The 13,615-nt window shown below is 55.1% G+C and overlaps 1 protein-coding gene across 3 annotated transcripts in view; it reads left to right on the forward strand.

The window, feature by feature from the left end:
* GABBR1 (gamma-aminobutyric acid type B receptor subunit 1) overlaps positions 1-13,615 on the forward strand; it is a 48,172-nt gene that overhangs the window by 10,121 nt on the left and 24,436 nt on the right. For all 3 annotated transcript variants that reach the window (XR_003998002.1, XM_030544063.1, XM_030544061.1), the window contains exons 5-8: positions 59-247; positions 6,998-7,018; positions 10,158-10,318; positions 12,727-12,861. Coding sequence is in view for 2 of the 3 variants with exons in the window: in XM_030544063.1 (XP_030399923.1) it covers positions 59-247; positions 6,998-7,018; positions 10,158-10,318; positions 12,727-12,861 (506 nt within the window). In the remaining variant the exon portion in view is untranslated. The remainder of the gene's footprint in view (positions 1-58; positions 248-6,997; positions 7,019-10,157; positions 10,319-12,726; positions 12,862-13,615) is intronic.

Here is a 13,615-nt window from a genome sequence, read left to right on the forward strand (position 1 = left end):
TGAGGGTGGGGTGTGTCAGGGGTGGGGCTCTGGCTCTGACTGTCCCCCTCCCCAGCAGTGCGGACTTGTCCCAAGATACACCTGAGCTTGGAGAACGGGCAGGCGGTGCCACGCAGCATGGAGCGGGTTCCTGTGGAGGGCACCTGGGTGGAATATCACTGCAATCCTGGCTTCCGCCTTGTGGGTAGCGCCCGCAGCAACTGCACCAAGGTGGGGCGCTGGAGCTTCCCCAAACCTATCTGCGAACGTGAGTCAGGGCACGGGGGGAGGTGAGCAGAGGGGTCCCCTATGGGGCATGTCTGGGGTGAGTGGGGCAGGGTCCATGGTTGGGGAGGGGGCAAGGTCTGTCTGCTTGGGTCTCTGGGGTGAGGGATGTGGGGCAGGGTCCAAGGGGTGGGCCAGGGTCTGTGTGTGGGGGTCTCTTGGTGAGGGGTATGTAGGGCAGGGTAAATTTGATAACCCAGAGTCCAGGTGTGGGGGTTTGTGGGGAGAGGAGTGGGGGGGGGCAGGGTCCATATGTGGGAGTCTCTGGGGAGAGGGATGTGTGGGGAAGGATCCGTGGGGTGGGGCAGAGTCTGTGTGTGTGGGTCTGTGGGGCAGGCAGGCCCTCTCAGAGGTCCAGAGAGGCCCAGGCCACTTCCAGCTTTTGAGGCCCTTAGCCATAATAAAAATAAAAAATGACGACATATGAAAACAAAATAAGGCACCAAAAAAAGAGTGAGACATAAATGTGAATATTTTTTTATGTAACGAATGCTTTTCTAGCCTTTTTCTGTGCAAATGCACTAATTGTTGAGGAAAAATCTAGCTTTCGTGCAATGTCACAGTTGCTATTAAGCATAGTGAGCCCATTCAAATGCTCCTGTCCCATAGTTGAATAGTGATAGTTCTTTACCTGCTTCAACACACTGAAGATGCATTCACCTGAAGCCACTAATGCAGGCAAACTGACAACAATACACAATGCAATTGTGATATTAGGAAACACCCGGACCATCTAAGGAGGGGAGGGATAGCTCCATGGTTTGAGCATTGGCCTGTTAAACCCAGGGTTGTGACTTCAATCCTTAAGAGAGCCATTGAGGGATCCAAGGCAAAAATCTGTCTGAGGATTAGTCCTACTTTGAGCAGGGGGTTGAACTAGAGAACCTCCTGAGGTCCCTTCTGACCCTGATATTCTATAATTTCTTGAAGCAATTCCTTTGGCTTGCAAACCAATTTAAAGTTCATGGAATATATTTGTTTGAGGAAGGTGACCTCATCACTAAGATCTTTTGAGATTTCTTCATTGTACTGTTGCTGAAATTGTTCAGCTGCAGAAAGTAGATCTTCATTACTCAGTCTGTTCAACTGCCAAAGAAACCCCAAAAGGGTACAAATTAGTCACAGTGACTCAAATCGACATGTAAGACCGCATTGAAGAGTCAGTGATGACAAGGAAGACATTGACCCTATAATGCTGCTCGGCATCAGATTCAGTAGGTAAATTGCAATTGGTGAACTCAGATGAAATGCCAATATTCTGTGCTACTAATCTGGATTCAGTCAGGATCGCATCCCATTGTTCACAAATCCGTTGAATGTCATTGATAAGACTTTCAATGTTATCCCTCTCAACATCAAGTGTAACATTGTGTGCTTCAATTACCAGATGAGTTTGGTGGATCATTCTAAGTAGTTTCATCCACAAAGATGACATCAGAATGCATTCAAATTTGGACATGTGCTTCTGAATAGACTGAAGTTCAGTTCGAGCCTGTGCAGTGAGATTGAGAGAGAGATTCAAGCTAATTTAAAGCCTCTCTCACTAAATTCAAATGCTGCACAACTGGTTGAACACCATCAATCCATGCAGACCATCTAGTTTTTGACATCCCATACAGTGAAACAGGAAGATATTGCTTCAGAATTTCCCACCTTTTTGGACTGCTACTGAAGAGACTGTATATTTGCTGAACAGTTCCAAAGTAAGTAATTGCCTCCTTGCATGATTCAGCACAGTCAACACCTACAAGGTTTAGTGTGTGGTTTCCACAGCTGGAGAAAATTCAGTTTGAATTGTGTACAAGTAGTTCTGCTTGAACATCTTTGTACTTCCCAGCCATATTAGATCCATTGTCATAGGCTTCACCAATGCAGACTTGAAAATCTAACTTAAAGACTCTAGAATTGCTAGTATTTTAGCAGCAATTTCTTTTTCAGTTTTTCTCATGAAATTATCAAACAAAATAAACCTTTCTTCAACTGAAAATTTTGAGCTGTCTACAATCTTAACATATTGAATAACCACAGTAGTCTGTTCCTTGTGAGAACAATCTGGAGTGGCATCAACAATGATTGAAAATACTTGGCATTTTGAATCTCATCAAAAATTGTTGTTTGTACGAATGACCCACATAGCTCAATAAACTTGTTTTTTATGTGTATGAAGAGATAATGGACTTGCATGCGCTTTTGACTCTTGCAATTCTCAAACATGTTTAATATGCTCTGATAAAAGTGGGTTGTATTTGCTGAGGAGCTCAACTATGCCTAGAAAGTTTCCATTTGCACAATCACCAATACGTTGACTGGAACCAAAGAAAGCCAATCCCCGCTCAGAAAGAAAAAGGATGAGATTCAGGATGTGCTCAAGAAGTTTTTTCCAGTTATTAGTTTCTGTAGAGAGTTCAGTCAGGAGTAAATTCTCAACTGAACTTTCAGCTGATGCTGCCCTACTGGCTGATTTCCATGCAACATTGTTTTCTTTGTGTGACGTTGAACTCTCATATGATGGTATTCGGTCTTTCAATTTCCTCCAACCTCTCTTGATGCTCCATTCTGATTGATCAGAGAGAACTGATGTATTTGTAGCTTTTTTTTGTTCAAAATGAACCACGGTGCACAGTACAGAGATTGTTTTTCTATACTCCAGTCTCTTATGCTGATCTCACCATTTGGAAGAGTTTTTGAATGTCAGCAGATGAGTAGGGAAAGTGGGATTATCAGCATCTTGTGGAATGTTACTTGGAATTTCAGAACAACTAATTTGAAGAAAAGACTTCATTTGGGAAGCATTGCTCTTGTCAATAATTCTAGTGTCAGTCAGTCAAACCTGTAGTACTCATGAATTGTTCTTGCTGCGTAAGATCTACTTCTTCCTGTTGCTGTTGAGTTTCTTGATCGTACACAGGATCTTCTGCTGCATCTGTTACTGTTGGCACATCTCCTTAACTACTGTCCTCATATTCAGGTATTGGCATTGAAATATCACCTGTTGCAACTGCAGAGTTTTCATTATCTGTAGCATTGTTGGTTGGGTAAGGTGTGTTTTCCAGTGGTTTGAGAAATGAAGTTATTGGCTTTGAGCTCTTTAGCTGCTGCTTCACTCAGTTGTTTTCGCTTTCTCTTGCTTGCGCCACTTTCAAATCTCCGCTTCATAGTGATCTATCTGGTCAATATGTAGCATATCCACACTTGAAATATTCTGCTCTAAGTAAGTAGCTTATCTACGCTTGAAATCTTCCACTGTAAACATGTACACAAATGCTGGAAAGACTTAAAACGAAGGAATACTAATGAAGAACACAAAATGAAACAGTCAGACAGGTTATTATGCTTATCACTGAATCAAAACTCAAGCACACAAAGTATAATATAACAGGCTGAGCTGAAGACAAAGGGATGACATATAAATAGTAAAACAGACACAGGTACAGAGAGGGATAATGTCCAAAAATTTCAAACGTGTGTCCTCATGAAACGCACTGTACAAGTTTGTCCTCAAAAATGTTCACCTTGAATCTGGGCCTATAGACCACAAAAGCCTATGATGATGGCCAAGCTACCGAGCTAGGGCTCAACCAACCAGTCACCTTTTAGCTACCATATGAAAATAAAAATGAGGAATTCTCACACATAAATAATTCCTTAATCAACTATAAAGACACTAAAATGTAACAATTCTCTACCTTTTTAACACACACTTGATCCAGCACCAGCCACTAGTAGTGGTTTGTTTATATAATCAGCTGATCTGAAAGGACACGTTCATCACGGTCTAATCTTGTGCCATCAGGACTGATATATTTTTATGAATATTTATTGAACATTTTAACTCTTTAATATGACAAAATCTATATCAGTTAACAAAAAAATTATGTCTTTTACCAAATCACATCTCTTATTTGCTTAAATTTGCAGCTCTAAGCTGAGAGTGTGTCTCACATTTTGGTCCGATAGGGATGTGCATAAAAATAAGTTGTGAAACTCATCAAATGCCAAAAAATTAACAAGTGTCTACACTTGAGGCCCAGGACAAATGGCCCTCCTGGACCCCCCTCCGATTGGCTCTGGGGGCAGGGTCTTTCGGGTGGGTCAGAGGCCATGTATGTGGATCTGTGGGGACAGAGGTGCATGGGGCAGGGTCAATGGAGTGGGCCAGGGTCTGTGTGTGTGGGTCTCTGGGATGAGGGGTCTGTGGGGCAGGGTCCTTGGGGTGGGTCAGGGTCTGTGAGGAGGGTCTGTGGCGAGAGCTGTGTGGGGGGCAGGGTCCCTGGGGTGGGCCAGGGTCCATGGTGTGGGGTCTCTGGGATGAAGGGTGTGTCAGGCAGGGTCCATGGGGTGGGCCAGAATCTGTGTGTCTGGGTCTCTGAGGACAGCTGAGTGTGGGGCAGGGTCCATGTGTGGGGGTCTGTGCGGAGAGGGATACAGGACCATTCAGAGGATTCGGGGGGCCTGGGGAAAAGCAATGTCGGGGGCCCTTTCCATAACAAAAAGGTACAATACTATAGAATGCTATATTCTCATGGGGGCATGTAGAGGGGCTTTGCCGAGGATGGTCCCTCAGCGGGGCTGTGAGGTATCCCACCGCCTCGCTCTAAGTCGCTGTCAGTCCAGGCTCTACAGCAGTCTGGGACGGCAAGCACATGGTTGGGGCTCAGACCTTTAAGCAGAGGCTGAGTCAATAGTGCAATAGCAGCCCCGGCCCTAGGTCAGAGCAGGGCAGCAACTAAACAGCCAGGGACTCAGGCCTTTAAGCAGGGGCTGAGTCAGTAGTTCAAAAGCAGCCAAGGCCCTAGGTCAGGGTGTGGCAGCAACTAAACAGTCAGGGACTCAGGCCCTTAAGCAGGGGTTGAGTCAATAGTTCTATAGCCAAATTGTCCTAGCCTCTCCGGGCCAGGAGAAGGACAAGGGGGGAGCCTGTCACCCAGGAGTGGGTGACAGGGGGTACGCAGGCCCTCCCTCTCCACTGCGTCCCAGCCCAGGGCCCTAGTAGCGGCAGAAGACCCGCTGCTGTCAGTGGGGATCCTGGCCGCAACACATTGACATAGGTTCAGGTGGTGCTGCAGCCAGACTGGGGTCGGCTGCCCCCAGGCTACTTCCACACTCCCCCTCGTTGGGTACCTGGGTCGTGCTAGCGTCCTCGGCTGTCTCGAACACCATCGGTTCCTCAGGGGACGCAGCGAAGGGCAGGCTCGGCTCCTCCTCAGGGTAGCTGGCAAGGGGCAGGCTCGGCTCCTCCTCTGGGTAGCTGGCAAGGGGCAGGCTCGGCTCCTCCTCTGGGTAGCTGGCAAGGGGCAGGCTCGGCTCCTCCTCAGGTTAGCTGAGAGGGGGCAGGTCCATCCAGTCCTCCTCGGGGTACCAAGCGAGGGGTAGGCTCAGCTGGCCCGGTTTGCCCTCAGGCCAGCCGCAGCCTGCTGCTGTCTCCCACGAGGGAGTTTGGTCTCAGACATCTGGTCTCTGCAGCAGCTGGTTCTCCACTGAGCTCTGCAGGTGAGCTTTTATACTTCCGGGTCTGCGCCGTGACCTCTGAGGGGCGGGCGCAGGACCCAGTAGCTCCGCCCACACTGGTGTTGGGGGAGGTTCTTCCCTCAGCGGGGCTGTGGGGTATCCCATTGCCTCGCTACAGGGCCCCTCAGGGCCCAGGGCCTGGGGCAAATTGCCCCACTTGCCTCCCCCCCCGGGTGGACCTGGAGGGTTATATGAGGCAGGGTCTGGGTGTGTGGGTCTCTGGGAAGTGGGGTGTGAGGGGCAGGATCTGTGGGGTGGGCCAGGATCTATGTGTGTGGGTCTACAGGGGTGCATGGGGCAGGGTCCATGGGGTGGGCCAGGGTCTGTGTGTATGGGTCTGTGGGGACAGGGATGTTTAGGGCAGGGTCCATGAGGTGAGCCAGTCTGTGGGGGGGTCTTTGGAATAAGGATGTGTGGGGCAGGCCTGGTCCTTGGGGTGGGCTAAGGTCTGTGTATGTGGAATTCTGGAGTGTGGGGTGTGGGGGGCAGAGTCCATGGGGTGGGCCAGGGTCCTGGTGTGGGGGTCTCTGGGAATAGCTCTGTGTGAGGCAGGGTACATGGGGTGGGCCAGGGTCCATGTGTGTGGGTCTCTGGTATGAGGGATGTGTGGGGCTGAGTCCGTGGAGTGTGCCAGAATCCATGTGTGGGGTCTCTGGGATGAGGGGTGTGTGAGGCAGGATCTGTGGGGTGGGCCAGGGTCAGTGTGTGTCAGTCTCTGGGGAGAGCTGTGTGTGGGGCAGGGTCCATGTGTGGAGGTCTGTGGGGAGAGAAGTATGTGAGGCAGGGTCTGTGTGTGGGGATCTCTGGGGAGTGGGGTGTGAGGGGCAGGGTCGGTGGGGTGGGCCAGGGTCTGTGTGTTGTAGTCTCTGGGGTGAGAGGTGTGTGGGGCAAGGTCCAGGGGAGAGGAGCTTGTAGGGCAGGGTCCGTGTGTGGGGTTCTCTGGGGAGAGGGGAGTGTGGTGCAGGCTCTGTGTGTGGGGGTCTCTGGGGTGAGAGGTATGTAGGGCAGGGTTCATGGGGTGAGCCAGGGTCCACGTGAGTGGGGTCTCTGTGTGGAAGGGTGTATGGGGCAGGGTCCATGGGGTGGGCCAGAGTCCATGGGCGGGGTCTCTGGGGCAGGGCTATGGCAGGGGCTGGGTCCTCTGGGCTATCTCTGGGGTTGGTGTGGGTGCCTGGGTCATCTCCCCGCCCTCATCAGTCTCAGCCCCTCTCTCCTTCCCCCACAGTGCGACGCCCGATCTCCACAGGTGAGTGGCTCTCGGCAGATCCCCTCCCTCCGTCTTTCCCCCTCCTCCCGGGGCAGGTGCTGAGCTCTGCCCATTCTCAGCCATGCCCTTTGGCCCCAAGAGCAGCTCCCCTGCTGCCTATGCCAGGCACCCTGGGGATTTGAGCCTGGCACGGGTCACTCCGGGGCATTTACTCTCCTTGGTTCCCCCAGCCAGCCACAGGACCAGGGGCTGGGCCCTCCACCTCCCAGCGCCCCAGAGAGATCAGTGACCCCCTCAGGTTCCAGAGCCAACTGGCTCCTCCCCCTGCGCTCCCTCTCCTTACACACTCATTGTGCAGGCACGGGGGTAGACTCCTGGGGCCATCCTGTAGCCAGTATCATGCTGCTGGGTTGGGAGAGGATGAGCCCCACATTCCCTTCCCCCACCTTGTCCTAACAGCCCAGCCAGCTGACCCACCAGGGTGATGCTGAGCTTTGCCTGAAACCCGCAGCCAAGCGCCTCTGTCCCAGAGTCTGGCAGCCAGCTCGAGGGCATCAGCCACTGGGCTGGGGCTCAGGACGCCTTGGTTCCATTTTCAGCAGTGCTACAGGCCCCACATGAGAGAAAGTGACTTCCCTTGCCGTTACTTCAGTTTCCCCATCTGTAAATGGGCTGTACAGGGCAGGGAATGACTCCAAGTGCATCATGGAGCACAAGACCCTGATCTCGGTTACTACGAATCTGGGAAGTGTCTGGCACGACAGGGTCCCAACCTCAGGATATTCATTTGCCTTTTATCCTGGTCACTCTGAATGCCCCTTGGGGTGGGGGATCTCCTGCAGACCCTGCATGTCCTGACTTGTACCAACCCTCTGGGGATGGGCAGTGAAGTTCAGGAATTGGGAGATAGAAACCATGGTGCCAATCTTTGCCAAGGGGCCTGGCTACGGCTAGCTTCAGCCCCATCTGTGTATGGCAGATGTCCAGATATGGCGAGGCTGGCGTGGGGCCTGGCACCTCCCCCTCCCCCCCCCACATTGCTGCCTGTGTGAGGGCAGGTGGAGCTGGGCAAAGGCTGAATTCCTATCTATCTATTCCCATATACCCCATCTCTCTCTTGCTCTATTTCCTTAGTCATTTTCCCAGCTATCCATGTATCCCTGTTATCTGCATCCAGGCACCCACCTACATCCCTCCATCCCATCCCGTTATCCTTTCATCTATCCATCCACCCATCCCTCACTCTGTTTCTTGCTGTCTATCCATCTGTCAATTTATCTGTCCACCGGTTGGTCCATCCCCGTATCTCTAGCCACCTGCTCATCCCTGCATCCATCCGGCCTTCCAGTCATCTCTTGACCCATCCATTTCCCTAGCTGTCCATCTCTCTACCTGTTCACCCATTCGTTCTCCTGTCTCCATCCATCCATATTTCTTTATCCATTCCTCGCATCCATCTAGTTGTCTCTCTCCATCCATTTTTCTAGCATCCATCCATCCACCCTCCCATCCATCTCGCTCTTTCCCCCCATCTATTTCTCTAGCTAGCTATTCCTCCCTCTGTCTAGCCACCCACCTGTCCTCGGGTCCAGCTGAGGTTGCAGGAAGGGGAGTGGGTGAAGTCTGGGTGGAGAGCGCCTCCTGCTACTCCAAGATGCCATGGCCCCTATGCCCCTGGGAGACGGGTAGAGCCCAGCACTCTGCCATGTGCATGCCCCCTGCCTCTCACCTGCTTCCCAGGGGAGCTTCCCTCACCCATACCCGGGGAGCTCCTGCCATGTGTCTTTAGGGGACACCACACCCCAAGTTCTGCCTCCCGCCAAGCATCTCGCAGCTGGCGTCCATCCGAGCGCAGCTGTGGGTTGTTACTTGGGCTAAGAGTGGGAAGGGGAAGGGTGCTGCTCTTAGAGCATGTTGATCTGGGGGGGGGTCCCCTCACTTTCCCTTCCCACCTCCCATGCGGGGATCCCACAGGGTCTGTGGCCCCACTGGGTGTGAATGCAGCCAAATGCCAGCGCATGGTGGGAGGGAACCTCTGCCTTGCCCCTCCACACAGCCCCCTTTCTCACTCCTCCCCCACTAACCTCCTCCCTGCCTGTCCCCCACTACTCCCCCAACTGCTTCCTCCACTCCTCCCCCCACAACACCGCCTCCAGCACCAACCCCTCTGCCCCACTCCTACTCCCGTTGCTTTTCACCACACCCCATCCTACCATCCTCCACTCTTTCCCCTCCCTTACTCCTCTCCTCCATCTTTCTCCTCCTCCCTCCCTTCCCACCCCTGCATCATTCCCCCTCCCAGCACCTCCCCTCTCCATCCCTCTCCTCCCCTCCCATCCCTGCATCCCTCCATCCTTCCCTCCTTTCCCCCACTCCCCCCATCCCTCTTTGCCCACTCTCATCCTTCCCCCTCCCTTCCCTCCCCTCTCTCCATCCCTCCTCCCCTCCATCCGTCTTCCCCTCCCATCCCTGTATCCTTCCATCCTTTCCTCCCCTTGCTCCTCCCCTTCTCACTCTCATCCTTCCCCCTCAATCCTTCCACTTCCCTCCCTCAATCTTCTCCCTTCCCTCCGCTTCCCCTCCCATCCCTGCATCCCTCCATTCTTCCGGCCCTTTGCTCCTCCCCCACCCCTCCATCCTTCCCCCTCCCATATCTGCATCCCTGAATTCTCTCCCTCCTCCCCTCCATACTTCCATCCTTCCCCCTCCCCTTCCATCACTACTCCCCCTCCACTCCCTTCCCCTCCACTCCCAGCATCCCCCTTCCCCTCCATCTCTCCCCTTCCCCTCCCCTTTCCCTCCATCCTTCCCCTCCCCTTCCCCTCCATCCTTCCCCCTCCCCTCCCAGCATCCCCCCTTCCCCTCCCTTTCTCTCCATCCTTCCCCTCCCCTCCCAGCATCCTTCCCCTTCCCCTCCATCTCTCCCCCCCTCCCTCGCTCCTCCCACTCCCCTCCCCGCATCCTTCCCCCTCGCTCCTCCCCCTCCCTGCATCACCGCTTCCCCCCGCCCGGTCCCCCCGCCGCCGCAGAGCCGCGCGCCATGGCCCGGCCCCGGGCCGCCGCCGCCGCCCCCCCCCGCGCGCCCCAGCCCTGAGCGGAGCGGCCTGGCCCGGCCCGGCCATGCGCCCCGCTGCGCTGCTGCCGCTGCTGCTGCTGACGAGCTGGCCGCTGGCCGCAGGCAGGCGGGCGGTGCACATCGGGGCGCTCTTCCCCATGAGCGGCGGCTGGCCGGGGGGCCAGGCCTGTCTGCCCGCCGTGCGCATGGCGCTGGAGGACGTGAACAGACGCCGGGACATCCTGCCGGACCACGAGTTGCGCCTCATCCACCACGACAGCAAGGTGCGGGGGGCGCCGGCGGGCTGGGCACGGGGGGCTCTTGGGGGGGGCGAGGCTCGGCACCAGTGCGGGGGCACCGGCTAGGGGCGCGGGGCACTGGCAGGGGTGCGGGGCTGGGCACACAGCGCACCCGCGGGAGGCACGGGGTTGGGCATGGGGGGCACTGTTGGGGGGCTGGGCGTGGGGGCACCGATGGGGGCACACAGGGCTGGATATGGGGGGTTCGGGGCTGGGCCAATGACAGGGGCACAGGGCTGGGTATGGGGGGCGCAGGACTTGGCACAGGAGGTGCAGGCCTGAGTATAGGGGCCATGGAGTTGGGGGGCACAGATGACACGGGGGGCTGGGCATAGGGGGCACCAACAGGGCTGGGCTCAGAGCACCAAATGGGGGGCACCAACAGGGAGTGCAGAGCTAGTCATGGAGGGTAGTGACAACACAGGGACCTGGGGGTAAGGGGGACACCAGTGGGGTTGGGCGTGGGGCTGGGCACTGGGGGCACCAATAGGGGGCCCAGGGCTGAGCATGGGGAACACCACCAGCATGGGGGACTGGGATACAAGGGGGACACCAACAGAGCTGGGCACAGGGGGCACCAACATCAAGGTGAGCTGAGGGGCACTGAGCTGGGGTGGGGGGGCTGAACTGAGGAGGCAAATGGCTGGAGGGGAGACAGTGAAAGATGCATGCTCCTGTGTGCTGTGTCTCTTGCACACTCATCTTGCATCTCACACACTCGCCTTACCCCCTCATGCTTCCCTTTGCTGTGTCTCTCACATGCTCATCCTGCCCCTCACACACTGCCCTGTGCTGCCCCTGGCACGTTCACCCTGCTTCTCCCATACTCCCTATTCTGCCCCTTCCACATCCTCCTCCTCCTCTCACACTCGCCTGTGCAGCTTCTAGCATACTCCCCCTGCCCCTCACTCCCCTGTGCTGTGTGTTTCACACGCTCAGATCTGCCTTTGCTGGCTCTTCCTTGTGTGTTGACACTCACTCCATTCCATGTACACCTGACTTGTTGCACACACACTGGCTTTTTGTGCACCCAGTGCTCAGCCTGTCTCTTGCACGCCCACTCCCTGATTTCCTGGGGCACTCAGAGTTACTTTGCCTCTGGCACACTCATCCATGCTCACTCCAACCCTCACACCTGCCTCCTCTCTTCCAGTGCCTTCTTCACGGAGCCCTCACTGCCTTTAGGAGAGGAGTGGGGTCTGGTGGGTTAGAGCAATGGGGGTTGGGAGTCAGGATACCTGGGTTCTGTCTCTGGTTCTGTGATGGGAGGGGAGGGGGGGAGGGGAGTGGGGTATGGTGGGTTAGAATGGGGGAGAGGGGCTGGGAGCCAGGATTCCTGGGTTCTATGCTTGACTCTGGGAGGAGAGTGGGGCCTGGTGGGTGAGGATAGGAGCCCCCTCCCTCCCTCGCCCCGCCCCCGCCATGCTCTCTCTGTGTGTCTGTCACCACAAGAGCTGTCTAAAATGTACCTAAGGAATTGGCTGGAGTGGGAAAGTCTGCAGAATATTCCTGTGGGAGGGGGATGGTTGTTGCTGCTTGGAAAGGTGGGATCTTGGTAGGTGGGTGAGCCACTTTCCTCTCCCCCCTTTTTGCTCCCTGGAGGGCAAATTTTTCAATGAAATTTGGGAAAAAAATTCCCAAGAAACTAAAACTTCCCTTCTCGAAATGCACAGTATTGAGAGTGAGACCTGACTTCCTCCAACAGCTTTATTCTACCTACCTACCTACCCTGACCTCCTCCTTTCTCTGATCTCTCTGCCTGTCCCCATGTCTCTGGATCTCCCTTGCCTTCATGTCCCCACCTCTCTGTGTCTCACCCCCCTCTTAGCTCCCCAACTGTCCCTCCCCATCTTTCCTGCTCCCTGTGGCTGACAAGTTGCCATGGCAGCACAAGCTGCTTCTCCTGCTGATGGGGTTGTCATGGAAACTGATCTTCTCTCCCCCAGCTGCCATTCCCTGAATAATTCATGGGCCCCTCCTGGTGTCCAGCCAGGATAGGGAGGATGGGCTGTGACCTTCCAGAGAGGAGTTAGGGGAGGGGGGAGCAGAGAGCCAGGACTCTTGGGATCAGTCCCAGCCTGTGGGAGGGCCATGGTGTCTAGTGGTTAGAGCAGGGAGGCTTGGAGCCAGGACTCTGGGATTCTATCCCTGGCGGGGGGGGGGGGTAGGGAGTGGGCTCTAGTGGATTAGAGCAGGGGGACTGGGAGCCAGGATTCCTGGATTGTATCTCTGGCTGTGGGAAGGAAATGAGGTTTAGCAGGGAGTCTGGGAGTCAGGACTCTTGGTAAACAGCTGGGTGGGTTGGGAATCAGGACACCTGGCTGTGGGAGCGGCATGGTGGGGCGTGGTGTTAGAGCATACCGTGGGTGTGATGGTGGGTCTGTGTCTTGCAGTGCGACCCAGGCCAAGCCACCAAATACCTGTATGAACTGCTCTACAATGACCCCATCAAGATCATCCTTATGCCCGGCTGCAGCAGCGTCTCCACCTTGGTGGCTGAGGCCGCCCGCATGTGGAACCTCATTGTGGTGAGAGGGTCCGGAGGGTTGGAGGGGGGAGGGAAGGTTATGTGGTGGGGCAGGGTTGTAAGGATTTGTATGTCTGAGTGTGGTGGTTGTGTGAGGGTTGGTGCATGTGTGGGGAAGTGTCATGGATCTCACGTAGCTCCAGAACAGACCCTGGGAGGACCCTTAGGGTCATGCTTCCTCCCCGGGGTGAGCTCCTTGGCTTCAGTACTTCCTGGGACTGAACCTCGGATCATGGAGCACGCCCACCATGAGCTCCCTGCAGCGAGTCCACCTGGATTGGCTCCCCAACAGAGGGAGACTTGTTCCCCTCAAAGGGAGCCATGCACCCTCCCGTGTTCTTGAGCTGCAGTACCTCCCCGCTGGCGTTGTGAATGCAGGAGTGTTTGTTAGACGTCTGGAACACAGCCTGCCAAGTCCTTGCGTAGCACAGAGAGCACCGTCCATCTGGGTCAGTTCAGAGCCTAGAGCTCTCCACCGACCCCTTCTTCGGTCCTGTCCAGAAACTTCTCCTGCTTCCCACAACCCCACCGGCCCTGTCCTCCATCCTTCGTCCTTGTTCCTGGGCAAATGTTGTCTCTGGGCCCTTTGTTCTCCAGCTGGTCACACCTGGCTGGCTTCCTGTGAGGGTCATCCATGGTCAGTAGTCACTAGGTACCGAATGTCCGGGCAGTTGTCTTCTGGGACTCTTCATGGCATGGGGCAGCCAGGTGTCAGTCATCCCTGGATCTCTGCAAAGAGTAAACAATTCCCCCCC

Source organism: Gopherus evgoodei, unplaced genomic scaffold (assembly GCF_007399415.2).
Source record: "Gopherus evgoodei ecotype Sinaloan lineage unplaced genomic scaffold, rGopEvg1_v1.p scaffold_33_arrow_ctg1, whole genome shotgun sequence".
Taxonomy (NCBI): domain Eukaryota; kingdom Metazoa; phylum Chordata; order Testudines; family Testudinidae; genus Gopherus; species Gopherus evgoodei.